At 41.8% G+C, this 12132-nt stretch overlaps 1 protein-coding gene across 4 annotated transcripts in view; it reads right to left on the bottom strand.

Annotated features, from left to right (window-relative positions):
• BMX (BMX non-receptor tyrosine kinase) overlaps nt 1-12132 on the bottom strand; it is a 56817-nt gene that overhangs the window by 3524 nt on the left and 41161 nt on the right. For all 4 annotated transcript variants that reach the window (XM_070502492.1, XM_014857657.3, XM_014857655.3 and 1 more), the window contains 5 exons: nt 11527-11698; nt 7731-7947; nt 6770-6834; nt 3627-3745; nt 906-1063 (listed from right to left, as the gene is read on the bottom strand). In XM_070502492.1, coding sequence (XP_070358593.1) covers nt 906-1063; nt 3627-3745; nt 6770-6834; nt 7731-7947; nt 11527-11698 — 731 coding nt within the window. The remainder of the gene's footprint in view (nt 1-905; nt 1064-3626; nt 3746-6769; nt 6835-7730; nt 7948-11526; nt 11699-12132) is intronic.

Raw genomic sequence — 12132 nt, 5'->3', positions numbered from 1 at the left:
TCTGCAACTTTGCCTGTGCTGCTCTCACCCGGACACCCTTTGACAATGTCTCCTCTCACACACCTCTGGACATTCTGCATGGATTTCCTGACCTGGTCGGATAATGATGCATTCAGCAGGCTGGTCTCCCTCTCCTTTGAACTCTTCTTGTACTCGCCTATGTTTCCATTCGGTATGTATAATTATAAACTGCTTGGTGTTTTCAGTCCCACAGTGTGCGTGTGTGTGTGTGTGTGTAAAGACGGAGTTTGGCGAGGGCAGAGATGGAGCCTCATACTTCCTTAACATCCCCCTTAGTTCTACAAGCATAGTAGGTGCTTTGCAAATTAATCTCTGCAATTTCAGCTCCATGTCTACCCCCAAAGATACTCTTACTCTCTACCTGCATGGGATGCTTTTATTCAGCATTTGGGAGGCATGGGAAGAGAGGATGGAATGGTGTCCATTACATGTTCTCTACACATGGTTGTATGTTCTCTGTTACACATATTCTATTTGAGGAGAGACCCCATAGTGTGTGGATAAGAACCGGCACTCTGATACTAGCCAGCCTGCTTCTTAGCTGTGTGACCTTGGGCAAATCACTCAACCTCTTTGAGTCTCTGTCTCCTCCTCTGCTAGTTTTAGCCATAATAGTACCTACGTCATAGAGTGTTTCCTCATGAATAAGTGAGTTAATATTTATCAAGTTCTCAGAACAGTGCCAGACATAAGCTGTTTGTTAAATTTTTGGCATCTACGTTGCTCGTTTTGGATTACAGACACTTGAGGGCGGGGTCCCAGGCCCATTTCCACCTGCTCTGTAACAGGTGCCTTCCCTCAAAAATGCTTTGCCCAGCGGTGACACAGCAACCAGCCTGGATGTGACTGGCACCCCTTCCAGCTCCCCCTGGTGGTGCACTTGCCTCGTGCCAGCAGCTGTACATGATCTGGTAGATGGTGTCTGATGCCAGTTGGGGCCGATAGAGCCTGTGGCCCTGGGAGACCTTCACAACCACCTGGGAGTTGTCATACAAGTCGTAGGGCTGCTTCCCCAGGCTGAATACTTCCCACATCAGGATCCCTGCACCGCACCAAGGGGTGGCCGGCAGACAAAGAGGAAAGAGAGCCAACATCAGAAGGGACAGAGTTTGTCAAGTGAGCTTCACGCGCCAGGTCAGGAAGGCTATGGGTCAGAGTGAGGGATCTTTGGGAAATGAGTCCTAGCAAAACGGGCATGGTATGGAAGGTGAGCCTGTACCATCATTTCTGGAGCCCAGGGCCTCTTCCCGATGTTCCCTGAGACCTGGATGCTTGTTCTTGCTGGTAAACAACCAGCAAGGGCAGCTGCAGAGGGAGCTACCTGGGACCAAGATTCTTGGACTGCTTCCCAGAGGCAGTTGGGGCTTCAGCCCACAGTGATGACCACCCAGCTCCCACCCTTAGGAGTGGTTGACTGAAGTCTTTGTCCTTTCTCTCACCCTGCTTGGGCAGTTGTGTGCAACGATTTCACTGCACAATCAAATCACCTCTCAGTGGAAATGTAAAGACAAAATCATTGACAACATTCCTCCTCTTCCTATTGCCACAATAGTTCATAATATTCTGTGGGTCTTTTGAGAATCTGATAAAAGCCATTGGCTCTCCCTCGGGAAAGTGAACACACAGCACTTCTGAGTTCCCTGTCTGGAGATTCACAGTGCCCCAACAAGGGCATCACAGACTCCAGGTTAGGAAACCGAGGTCCGGTCATGGTGGTTAAGAGAGTGGCATTTGGGGTCAGTCAGATGTGGCCTTTGAAGCCCAGTCCTGCCACAGATAGGCGGGGCAAGTTTCTTAACCCTTCTCAGCTCAGTTTCCCCATCTGTAATATGTGGCTATTTGCACATCATAGAGTTGCCGTGAGGATTAAATAGGATACAACATGCAGAGCACTTACAAGAGCACCGGGACATTTTAACTGCTCCCTAAATGGTGGCCATTTGCTGTTCTACTGGCCTAGCCGGAGAATTTCAACAGTCAGCCAGTTTGAAAAGCTTGGAAAACCAGAAATACGTAAGAAGGAAGAAAATTGTTCTAGAATCATTACTGAATTACTACCTTCAACTCTTCTTTGACTTTAAGGGCTACAGATTTTACATAAAATATTTACAATAAGGCAATATTACAAGCTGTTATGGCTGTATTTTTTTTAAACTTTCTAAAACAATCATCCAAAAGCATGTTGCCCCCTTCACAATTCTCTCTTTGCAAGGCTATCCACTTATCTCAAAAATAGTATCATTGCTTCAAATATCTGTGGGACTCCTCCCTGAGAATTGCTTTCAGAGGCCCTGGTTCATTTTGAATAACCTCATCGGGGACAAATTATTTAAGAATAGATTTAACTTTTGGAAACAGCCAGAAAATTTCTTTCATATCTTTCATAAGGCATATCCGTTGATACAAGGAGATTTAAACTAATTTTGCCAAGTTAATCAGCACAAAATGACATAGATATTCACCAAAATGCTATCTTTGTGTTTTTTCCTTTTTCCATGTACATTGGATTATTTTTTTAATGAACAATACCACTTTTACAAAAGGAATAATTATTTTTAAAAATTGTGTCACATAGAAAAATGAATGGCTACCTAAATTTTCCCTTTTTTCAGACAGTCTTTTGGATGTCACATAGAAAATCTAATTATGCTTATGGACTAAGACAGGCCAGAAACAGGTCTCAGTTGCATTTAATATATTCTGTAACTTTCTAATAATTGGGATTATTTATCCTAAATCCATCTGACAGTGGTTGTAAACAGGACTGACATTCCTCACCATGTAGAAAAATATCAGAAAATCTATAAAATTGCAATTTAAGAATTGTTTCTGTTTTCTAATTACTTTTATTAAATTTCAAAATAGATCTTTTAATAAAATAGAGGTCAGCAAAGTTTTTCTGTAAAAGGCCAGAGAGTAAGGATCTTAGGCTTTGCCGGTCATGCAGTATCAGTGGCAAATACCCTACTCTGCTGTTGCAGCGCAAAATCAGCCAGAGACAATACAGAAATGGATGGGCGTGGCCGTACTCCAGTAAAACTTTATTTACAGAAACAGGCCACTGGATTGGGTCCTGGGCTGTGGTTTGCTGACCACTGATCTAAACGATGAATTTTAACGAGGACACTAGTTGGAATTGGTATGGTCCAAAGAAAGCACTGAGTCACGTTTGGTGTTCACACCAGGCATGCCGAAAGAACCCATCAAGTCAGGAGGGAATGGTTGTCACAGCTGCCTTCTCACAGAAACTCGATGACTTCATTTTAAGCCCTTCAATGTTTCGGACTTCGCGCAAACTCGGTTTTAATTTTTAATGACTACTTTTTAAAAACTGTTTGAAATCTTCAGTGGAAGAGCTTTTATCCCCTATGATTTGATGAGAAGGTGCTAGCAGGATGCAGATTATACAATATGTGGCAGACATCTAACACCGACCCAAGAAAAGGTCATCACCATCTTCAATCTCTTGCTTGTCTCAGGCCACACAGGTAATTTCGTAACTGCTCAGAGCTTTTGCTAAAAATGGATGTTGCTGCTCTTGTGGTTTCCTGTTGTGGAAACCAGCTTATGCAATGGGGCTGGGGCCTGTGCGGCCACATTCTTACCAAATGCCCATACGTCTGACTTGCTGCTGTATTTGAAGTAGTGAAACACCTCTGGGGCTGACCACTTGACTGGAAACTTTGTTCCTACTGAACTGACATACTGGTCATCAAGAACATACCTGCAGGGAAAAATCAACATAGATCTTAAGCCACTTGGCTGTGCAAAATGGGAAGACCTCTGCTGGCCACCATTGTCTCCATGGCGGTACAGGCTGCTGAAGAACATAGAGCCATCCAGCCTCAGCCAAACGCCCCGGTTTTCTGGATCTTTTGCTTCCTTTCAATGTGCAAGCTTCACTAGAGGCTGATTACGACTTGTAAGCTTTAAAAAATGATATCTAGGGGCCGGACCCATGGCCAAGTGGTTAAGTTCTCGCACTCCACTTTGGTGGTCCAGGGTTTTGCCGGTTCGGATCCTGGGCACAGTGCAGACGTGACACCGCTCATCAGGCCATGCTGAGGCAGCATCCCACATGCTACAACTAGAAGGACCCACAACTAAAAATATACAACTATGTACCGGGGGGCTTTGGGGAGAAAAAGGAAAAATAAAATCTTAAAAAAAAATGATATCTAATTTTGAAAATACCAAAATCTGAAGGCAAAATGTTTAGTAAATATCAAAACCCACCAAAATGTAAAACTAAAAGCACTCAGAATCCCACCCCCAAAATAACCTGTAATTCTACCATTCAAGACACATTTTTGCTTGTATTTTCCAATCTTTTTTTTCTATATATAATTCGAACAAAATTGGGTTTCTGTTGCATTGCAGTTTGCTTTTATTTTTCTTCTAATGGCATATCAAGCACATTTTCCCCATATGGTCACATTTCTTCTGCAGCATCATGTTTATTAGCTGAATAGTATTCCCTCTGATGGATTAACATAACCTGTTTAACCATGTAAGTTGCTTCTAATCTTCTGTTATAAACAATGATGAAAAACAATATCCTATGGAGATATCAAGACCATAATATATTCAAAGATGTGCCCTATACTTTTGTCTGTAATAATGATAAAAATGGAAGCAACCTCAATGGCTATATGTTGAGGAGCAATTAAATATAAAATGGCAAATTAATGCAATAGAATAGTGTGCAGCCATGAAAAATGAGATAGTTCTATATTTATCAAAATAAAAAGATGCCCATGGTATATGGCTATGTGCAAAAGCAGGTGTATATAATGTGATTCCATTTTTGTGGGAACAAACGGTAAGTGTACATATTTGTGTATATGATTGGGTATACATAGGAATAAGGTGTAAAAGGACATCCACCAAATGTGTTAGCAGTAGTTGGTCCCAGTGCTGAAAACGAAGTGAAGGGGTCAGGGGCAGATTCTACTTTTTACTTTATACACTATTGCTGTATTTCCTATAATAAGCATGTATTATTAATATAATTAACAGAGGGGAACCTTGTATATTTGCCCACAAAAAAGAACAACAAAATAACAACTCAACTCAAAAAAATAGGAAAATGAAAATTATGGAAACTGAAATTTTGGATACACTTTGTAGGAAACTTTACACACCAAAATGTGTTAGAGATATTTACTGTAATTTAAAATATCAGAAAAAGCTGATTTGGCAAATCATTCTTTGAAATATTAACAATCATAATAAATAAATAACACATTCATAGGATTATAGACAGCACCTTCCATACTTCCCTCCCCAGGCCCCCCTCAGCTTCTCAGACACCCGGAAGCTACCCTGGCACCCCTGACTGGGTTCTGCTCATGGCTTAAAGCTCCCTTCAAACCATCAGGACCAAGTTAAGTCACAGGCATCTGAACGGTGGGACCATAGATCTTCATGACCAACAGGGCCTGGTGCATGGCCTCCAGGATGCCTTATTCAGAGCAAGACCTTGTGTCTCCCTTTTCCTAAGCTACAAAGAACTTGATGGTCTATTCCCTGGATGCTAGCATACCAGCCAACGTTCCTGCTTTGAGAACAAGGTGGGGATCAGTTCCCTTGTCCTGGGAGCTTCCCCTGCCCTAAGGAGCCATGAATAGCTTTTACTCTTGCGCTCCAGAGAGCTAGACATTTGGAGTGTCAGTGTAGGAGACTCAGTGTATGATGGTTGGAGTGATGGCAGGTAGCACACAGCTAAAGGGATATCTTGCCAATATTGAGGGGTCCCAGAAGAGGAGCATTTCCTAATACTGAATTTTGGGGAAGACTTAAAAAAATAGATCCCCCTATAGTGTTTTAGAGCCATGTTTGCTAAATATAGAGCTGGCCTTAGCCAACACTTCAGGTCTCTTTGAAACTGCATTATTCTTTCTCAGAATTATGTGAGCTTATGTTGAATCAGCACAACTTTATAGGTGTATTTTGTCTCAACATTAGGGACATCTACTTGCCTTCTGGACTAAAATGCGAGCATATGAGGGCAGGGACTATCTGACATATCAGTATCTCCCACAGGCCCAGGTATCTAGTAGGCACCCAATAAATCTTTGTTGAATGGAAAGGCCAACATGTATGTCTTCATTTCCCATGTAAAATCATGAAAATTGACTCTGAGGCTTAAATAGCATGAGGATTCAGAATCAAGGAAACAGAATACTCTTTTAAACTGCTATAAGAATCAAAATAATTTCTCCAAATCATGAAGTGGTGATAGAATGCTCACCAAGAGAATTTCCGAGTCTACTTCCATGTCTTACTTGGTGATAAGAAAATGTAATGATATGACAACAAAATCTTTCCTAGTGGTAATGCTATGCCTATTTGAAAATATATTGAGAAAAAAGCAGAAAGGGCTAACGGAACCTTGACTGAATTAAAAATGTATGTAGCCAAATAATCTGGCTGTAGCACGTTATATTTAAATATTTAGGATCTTTCATGGAATTTATTCCTAAGTTTAGAAAATATTTATTAGAGTGTTAGAAGAACTAAAAGGGACTTTGGATGATTTCTGAAGAACAAGTCCATCCTACAGGTGAAGAAATGAGGTGAAACATGTTTCACAGGTAGTCAGAGGTAGTATGGGGGAGGGGATCCAGGTTTCCAAGGCCCCAATTCAGAGCAGATTCTACGCCCCCACAAAGTCTTCAATTATGATGGCATTTAGATGTGAATGGAAATCTCTCTTTCATCGGTTGCCCCTTTGGAGCCGGCTTACCTCGTCATTCCAAAGTCAGATACTTTCACAGAGAGATCACTGTCCACCAAGCAGTTCCGAGCCGCCTTTGGAGGAAAAACAAAATTACCAAGTAGTAAAAGTGACCAAGAATCCGATGTCAGAATCCAGCATTTTCCTTCTCTTTGGCAGAGTTCTCAGCAAAATCTAAGATTGCCTATCAAAAACCCAAATGTTGAGAAGCTGTCTTTTTTCCTTTGCAGTTTTCAATGTTTTGAAATGAAAATGTGCTTCCATAAGTGTTTTCACCCAAGCATCCATCCTTGTCAAACAACATGAAAGGTATTTCACATTAAACACAGAACCTCAGCTCATCAACGAGAAGGGAAAAATTATTTCTAGGGGTTTCCTCTCCACCACTAGGATACCGTGCATTAAGAAGGGCTTTGAAGGCATGATGCTGCACTGAGACTCAGAGAATGCACTGGCCTAGTGTGCATGGCATGTTTGCTATTCAGGACAAGGAAATCTCTAAAGATAAGCACCAGTACATAGCAAGCTGAACAATCCTCACTCCCACCCTGACCCAAAGACATACACCAATTTTGTTTCCTTCTCTTTTTTTTTTCTTTTGTTTTTTCAGTTATCGTATTAAGTGACTGCTTTAGCACTAAGCCCTTCCCGGAGTAAAGGTCAACTTGGGTTTAATGGTTCTGAGAAACACTAAACTGACCAAAGCCTTTCCTTTCCATCTGTTTTCCTTCATAGCACAACGCAACTACATAGATCTTGATGGCTTCTTTGACTCTTTCTGTACTTTAAATATTTTATTTTGAAATTGTGGTTTTCATTACAAAACTGTCATGTGTTTAAGCAAGTCATAAGTAGGCAAAGTAAAAGTGAAGATGCCCTCCTTGCCATCCCTCCTGATGGCCCACTGCTGGAAGCGGGAACTGTGGATTGCTTTCTTTCCTTTCTTTGAGCTTCCAATGGCTTTGCTTACCAAGTCCCGATGTATGAACTGGTGCCTCTCCAAGAAGGCCATGCCTTCACAAACGTCATAGCACATTTCCAAGAGCTGGGAGGGTTCAAGTCCTTTACCATGACTCTTCAGGTAATTAAGCAAGCAGCCATTGGTTATATATTCAGTCACTATGTATATAGGGTATTTCTTTGAACACACTCCGTAGAATTTCACCAGCTTGGGATGGCTGAGTTTCCTGGAAACAACAGATTTTCAAAGTTCAGTACTGAATTTCCACACTCCATTTTCCAGATGTCCTGAGGAAGAATCATTCTCAGATTTTTGTTCATTTTAATTTCCCCCTTCTACTTGATCAGAGAAAGAGAGAGGAAAGTTTAGGATTTTATTTTGTGAGCGTTAGCCTTTGGAGGCAAACAGTGCTGCCTCACATTGGACATTGACAACCCCAGCAGCAGTTTAGCAGTTGCGGGGGCTGTGTTCAACTTACCTGCAGAGAATCAGGGAAGCAATGGTCTGTTGCCTCAGAAATCCTGTTTCGTCTCATGGCACTTGAGAACTTCCGTGACTGATTTGGAGGAAGCTATAGCGTAAGAGCAATCACTTCCATTTTAAAGCATCTAATTTTCATATCTAAGTATTTTATTCTAAAAAATTTGTTTCAGGGGCCAGCCTGGTGGTGCCGTGGTTAAGTTTGCACATTCTGCTTCGGCAGCCCGGGGTTCGCCGGTTTGGATCCTGGGTGTGGACCTACACACCGCTTGTCAAGCCACGCTGTGGTAGGTGTCCCACATATAAAGTAGAGGAAGATGGGCATGGATGTTAGCTCAGGGCCAGTCTTCCTCAGCAAAAAAGAGAAGGATTGCTGGCAGATATTAGCTCAGGGTTAATCTTCCTCAAAAATTAATTAATTAATTTAAAAAATAAAAATAATTGTTTCAGAATATGAAGGGCATAGGAAAAATGGAAATAGTTGCCATGTTAGGGAAGTGAGATTAGGCGTTATTTTTCTTTCTTTTAAAAAAATTCATTTTATATTATTGTTACATTATTCTTTCAATAATAAATTTAGAAAATAGCAACCACATGTCACAGCACTTCTGGTAGGTCATGATGGATGGACACTCAGCTATCATGATGTTCACCAACTTGTCCTTATGTGATTGATCTATTCTCAATAGATAGATTCAGGTAATTAAGGATGATTCTTTAATGTTCAGATGCGTAAAGTAAATCCAAATTTAACCTGTTAACTTGTAAACTTTTTAATAAGGGTTTATGAAATATTTAGTTACTTTCTTCCTTCTTAGTTTAACTATAGGGACATGACTTATCATGTTACTCAAGGCAATGAGCTCAGTTACGTATCTTTCAGCAAGTTCAGAGACCTGCATGGTACTCATCATTGCTCCCTTCAGAGGGAGGGCTTGTGGTGGGACAAAGGTCCACCACCCCATAAAAACTGTTTCTTGAGCAAATTCAGTCACTGACTGACAAGCTTATGGTGGGAACACCATGTCAACTGATATGTCCCACATGACAGGCCTCAGTTTCACCATTACATTTGGGATTTAACGATTTCCCCTTATGGTACAGTTTGACCTCTTTCGTTATGACTAAGTGATTTGGTAATGACTTTTTATGATTCTTTATGATTACCAGCTTAGTAATAGCAAAAAATATGTTTTAAAGTCACACCAGGACACAGGGGTTACACCATGAGCCTAAGGGAGTTTCAGCCAGATTTTTTTGTCCTACACAAAGAAGACATCAAGGGCCCTCTCCCCACTTTTATGACAGCACAATTGCCAAAGGCAGAACCAGCGACATAATTTGCAGGGACTAGTGCAAAATGAAAAGGCAGGGATTCCTGTTTAAGAATTATTAACCATTTCAAGATGGTGACAGCACAGCATTAAACCAAGCGAAGAGCCCTTCAAAGTGTGGGGCCTCTCCACAGGGCAGGTTGCATGCCCATGAAGCCAGCCCCAGCCAAAGGCTTATATTCACATGGTACCTTTGCTTCCAAACAATTCTGCAATTGTGGTAAAAGTGATTGTTCTGATTCTCCTGGCACCTTTGGCCTTCATAAAGGAATGACTAAGGAAATGGACACTGGAATGTCTGCCCGGGTTTGCATCTCTGCTTTGCCGCTTTTACTAGCTTGGTGACCTTGGGCAAGTTATTTAACATTTCTGTGCTTCAGTTTCCTATAAAACAAAGATAACCATGGTACATCTCTCATAGGCTTCTTATGAGAACTGAATGTGTTAATATCTAGAAAGTGCTCGGAGAGATGCCTATAAATACTACATAAATGTTTTAAGTAAAATTTTTTTAAAGTGCTATTATTCTGTAATGGGCTAGGATTTGTGATTTCAACTATCTTTGACCACAGTCCTGCTATAGCATTGTTTTCACATCATGCTGATCGGGTCCCGAAAAGTAGGATGATCAGCTGTGTCAGTTTACCTAGCACTGAGGGGTTTCTGGGATGCAGAACGTTCAGCACTAAAACCAGGCAAGTCCCAGGAAAACCCGGATGATTGGTCACCCTTCAAAGTCTGATTCACATGTTGACAAAAAGAGGTAGAATCATCAAAATAATTCTTTGTGGGGCAGGCCCAGTGGCATAGTGGTTAAGTTCGTGCACTCCACTTCGGCAGCCTGAGGTTTGCAGGTTCGGATCCCAGGTGCAGACTTACACACAAGCCATGCTGTGGTGGTGTCCCACATACAAAATGGAGCAAGATTGGCACAGATGTTAGCTCAGTGACAATCTTCCTTAAGTGAAAAAAAGGAAGATTGGCAACAGATGTTAGCTCAGGGCCAATCTTCCTTACACACACACGATAATAATAATGACAATAATAATAATACTAATTCTTTGTACTTACATAGACGAGAGAGAGAGAGAAAGAACAGAGAAAGAGAACACATATGTATTGCCAAGAACTGAGGACAGTGCTTGGAGCTGAGGCCCATTAGGAAGGGCATCTTCACTTGTCAGGTGAAGAAAGAAGTAGGGTGAGAAAGGGATTTTTACCAGACTGTACTGAAGCTACCAGGAAGGAAAAGGATACTGTCCATAGGGCGTTAGTTTTCAGTATTGCTTTAGTCCTGGCCACTAGAGGCTCCTGCTCTTGGGCATGTGTTTTACAGGGCCCCACTCTGTTCCTCATCCCACTATGCACCTCCTCACAAGGCGAGGAGACCAAAGGGCCAAGAAGACATACCCACTCAGAACCTGTCCATCTCTTTCTCTATCACCCTCAGGGTACCAGGACTCTGGAATCCCCTGTCCACATGGTTCTGAGGCCTCTGCCAGGATCCGTGCAGACTCTTCCTAGGTCTGTCCCCCTAAGACTGAGCCATGCTGTTGAGATGCCTACCCCTAACCAAGATAATTAGCCAATAAATATTTATTTGCAGGAGACACAGGGAGTTTGGATGTACTGAATGCTGTGTCTGCCAATAAGTACTGAGTATAGGGCAGGATGGAGCTGGGGTTGGGAGGAGAAAAGACAGAAGTGGAGTTTGGGTGGAGGGGCACGGGCCAGAGGCTAGTTTCTCTAGAGTCTGAGAACTCTAAACTTGAATACAGCCTTTCAGGTTGTTATGAAGGTATACTTGTCAAAGTAGGAGCATAGAACCGATTTTATTTAACAGTGTGTTAGCTTGTTTATAATTTCTATGTATTAATATCTATGATCTGTGGAGTCTTGCTCCAGGCGTTGTAAATATTAGGGACAGGACTGTTAGCATGAACGTCCTCTCACGGTGAGGGCTAAATTGTCATTCCTCAGAAGAAACTTACATCATGGTCTGGGCCTCCTGGAAGAATTCATCCTCTGACATGGAACCCTCCTTGATCATCTTAACAGCAACATCATACTCCCCCTTCCACTTGCCCAGATGGACCACTCCAAACTGGCCACTTCCCAGCTCCTTCAGCAGGGTAATCTCTTCTCTTTTCAGTTCCCAGAGTCCTAATAAGGCAAGACAGGCATTCTTTAGGATGGGAATAGAAGGCTTTGGGGCTAAAAGCTCTCCAAGAGATTTTCTCTCCAGTGAGAGTTTCCAATTGATAATATGAAGGACAGCAAGACTTTTTAAGTAGCCCACTTAAAAAAAAACCCTTAGTGATGTGGTCTTATGACCTATTAGACCACATGATAATGCCACCTGGACAATATTGTTCTTGAAGCAGCTATAGTTATTAACAAGAAAGCTCTGAGTAAAAACACTTTGCCAACTAGAGGCAACTTGGAAAGGTTCAGTGTCAAAATGTGCTCAATGCCCTTAGCCTGGTAAAACATTGTTACATTTTCTTATAAAACAAATTAAACCATGATCTGGGTGGATGTCATTATCCTAAATACTCAAGGTTGAAGACTGGTTCCCCTGAACAGGCACAGAATCC

This window comes from Equus asinus, chromosome X, assembly GCF_041296235.1.
Source record: "Equus asinus isolate D_3611 breed Donkey chromosome X, EquAss-T2T_v2, whole genome shotgun sequence".
NCBI classification, from domain to species: Eukaryota; Metazoa; Chordata; class Mammalia; order Perissodactyla; family Equidae; genus Equus; species Equus asinus.
The sequence above is the reverse complement of the archived record's forward strand: the minus strand, read 5'-3'. Positions and strand labels throughout refer to the sequence as shown.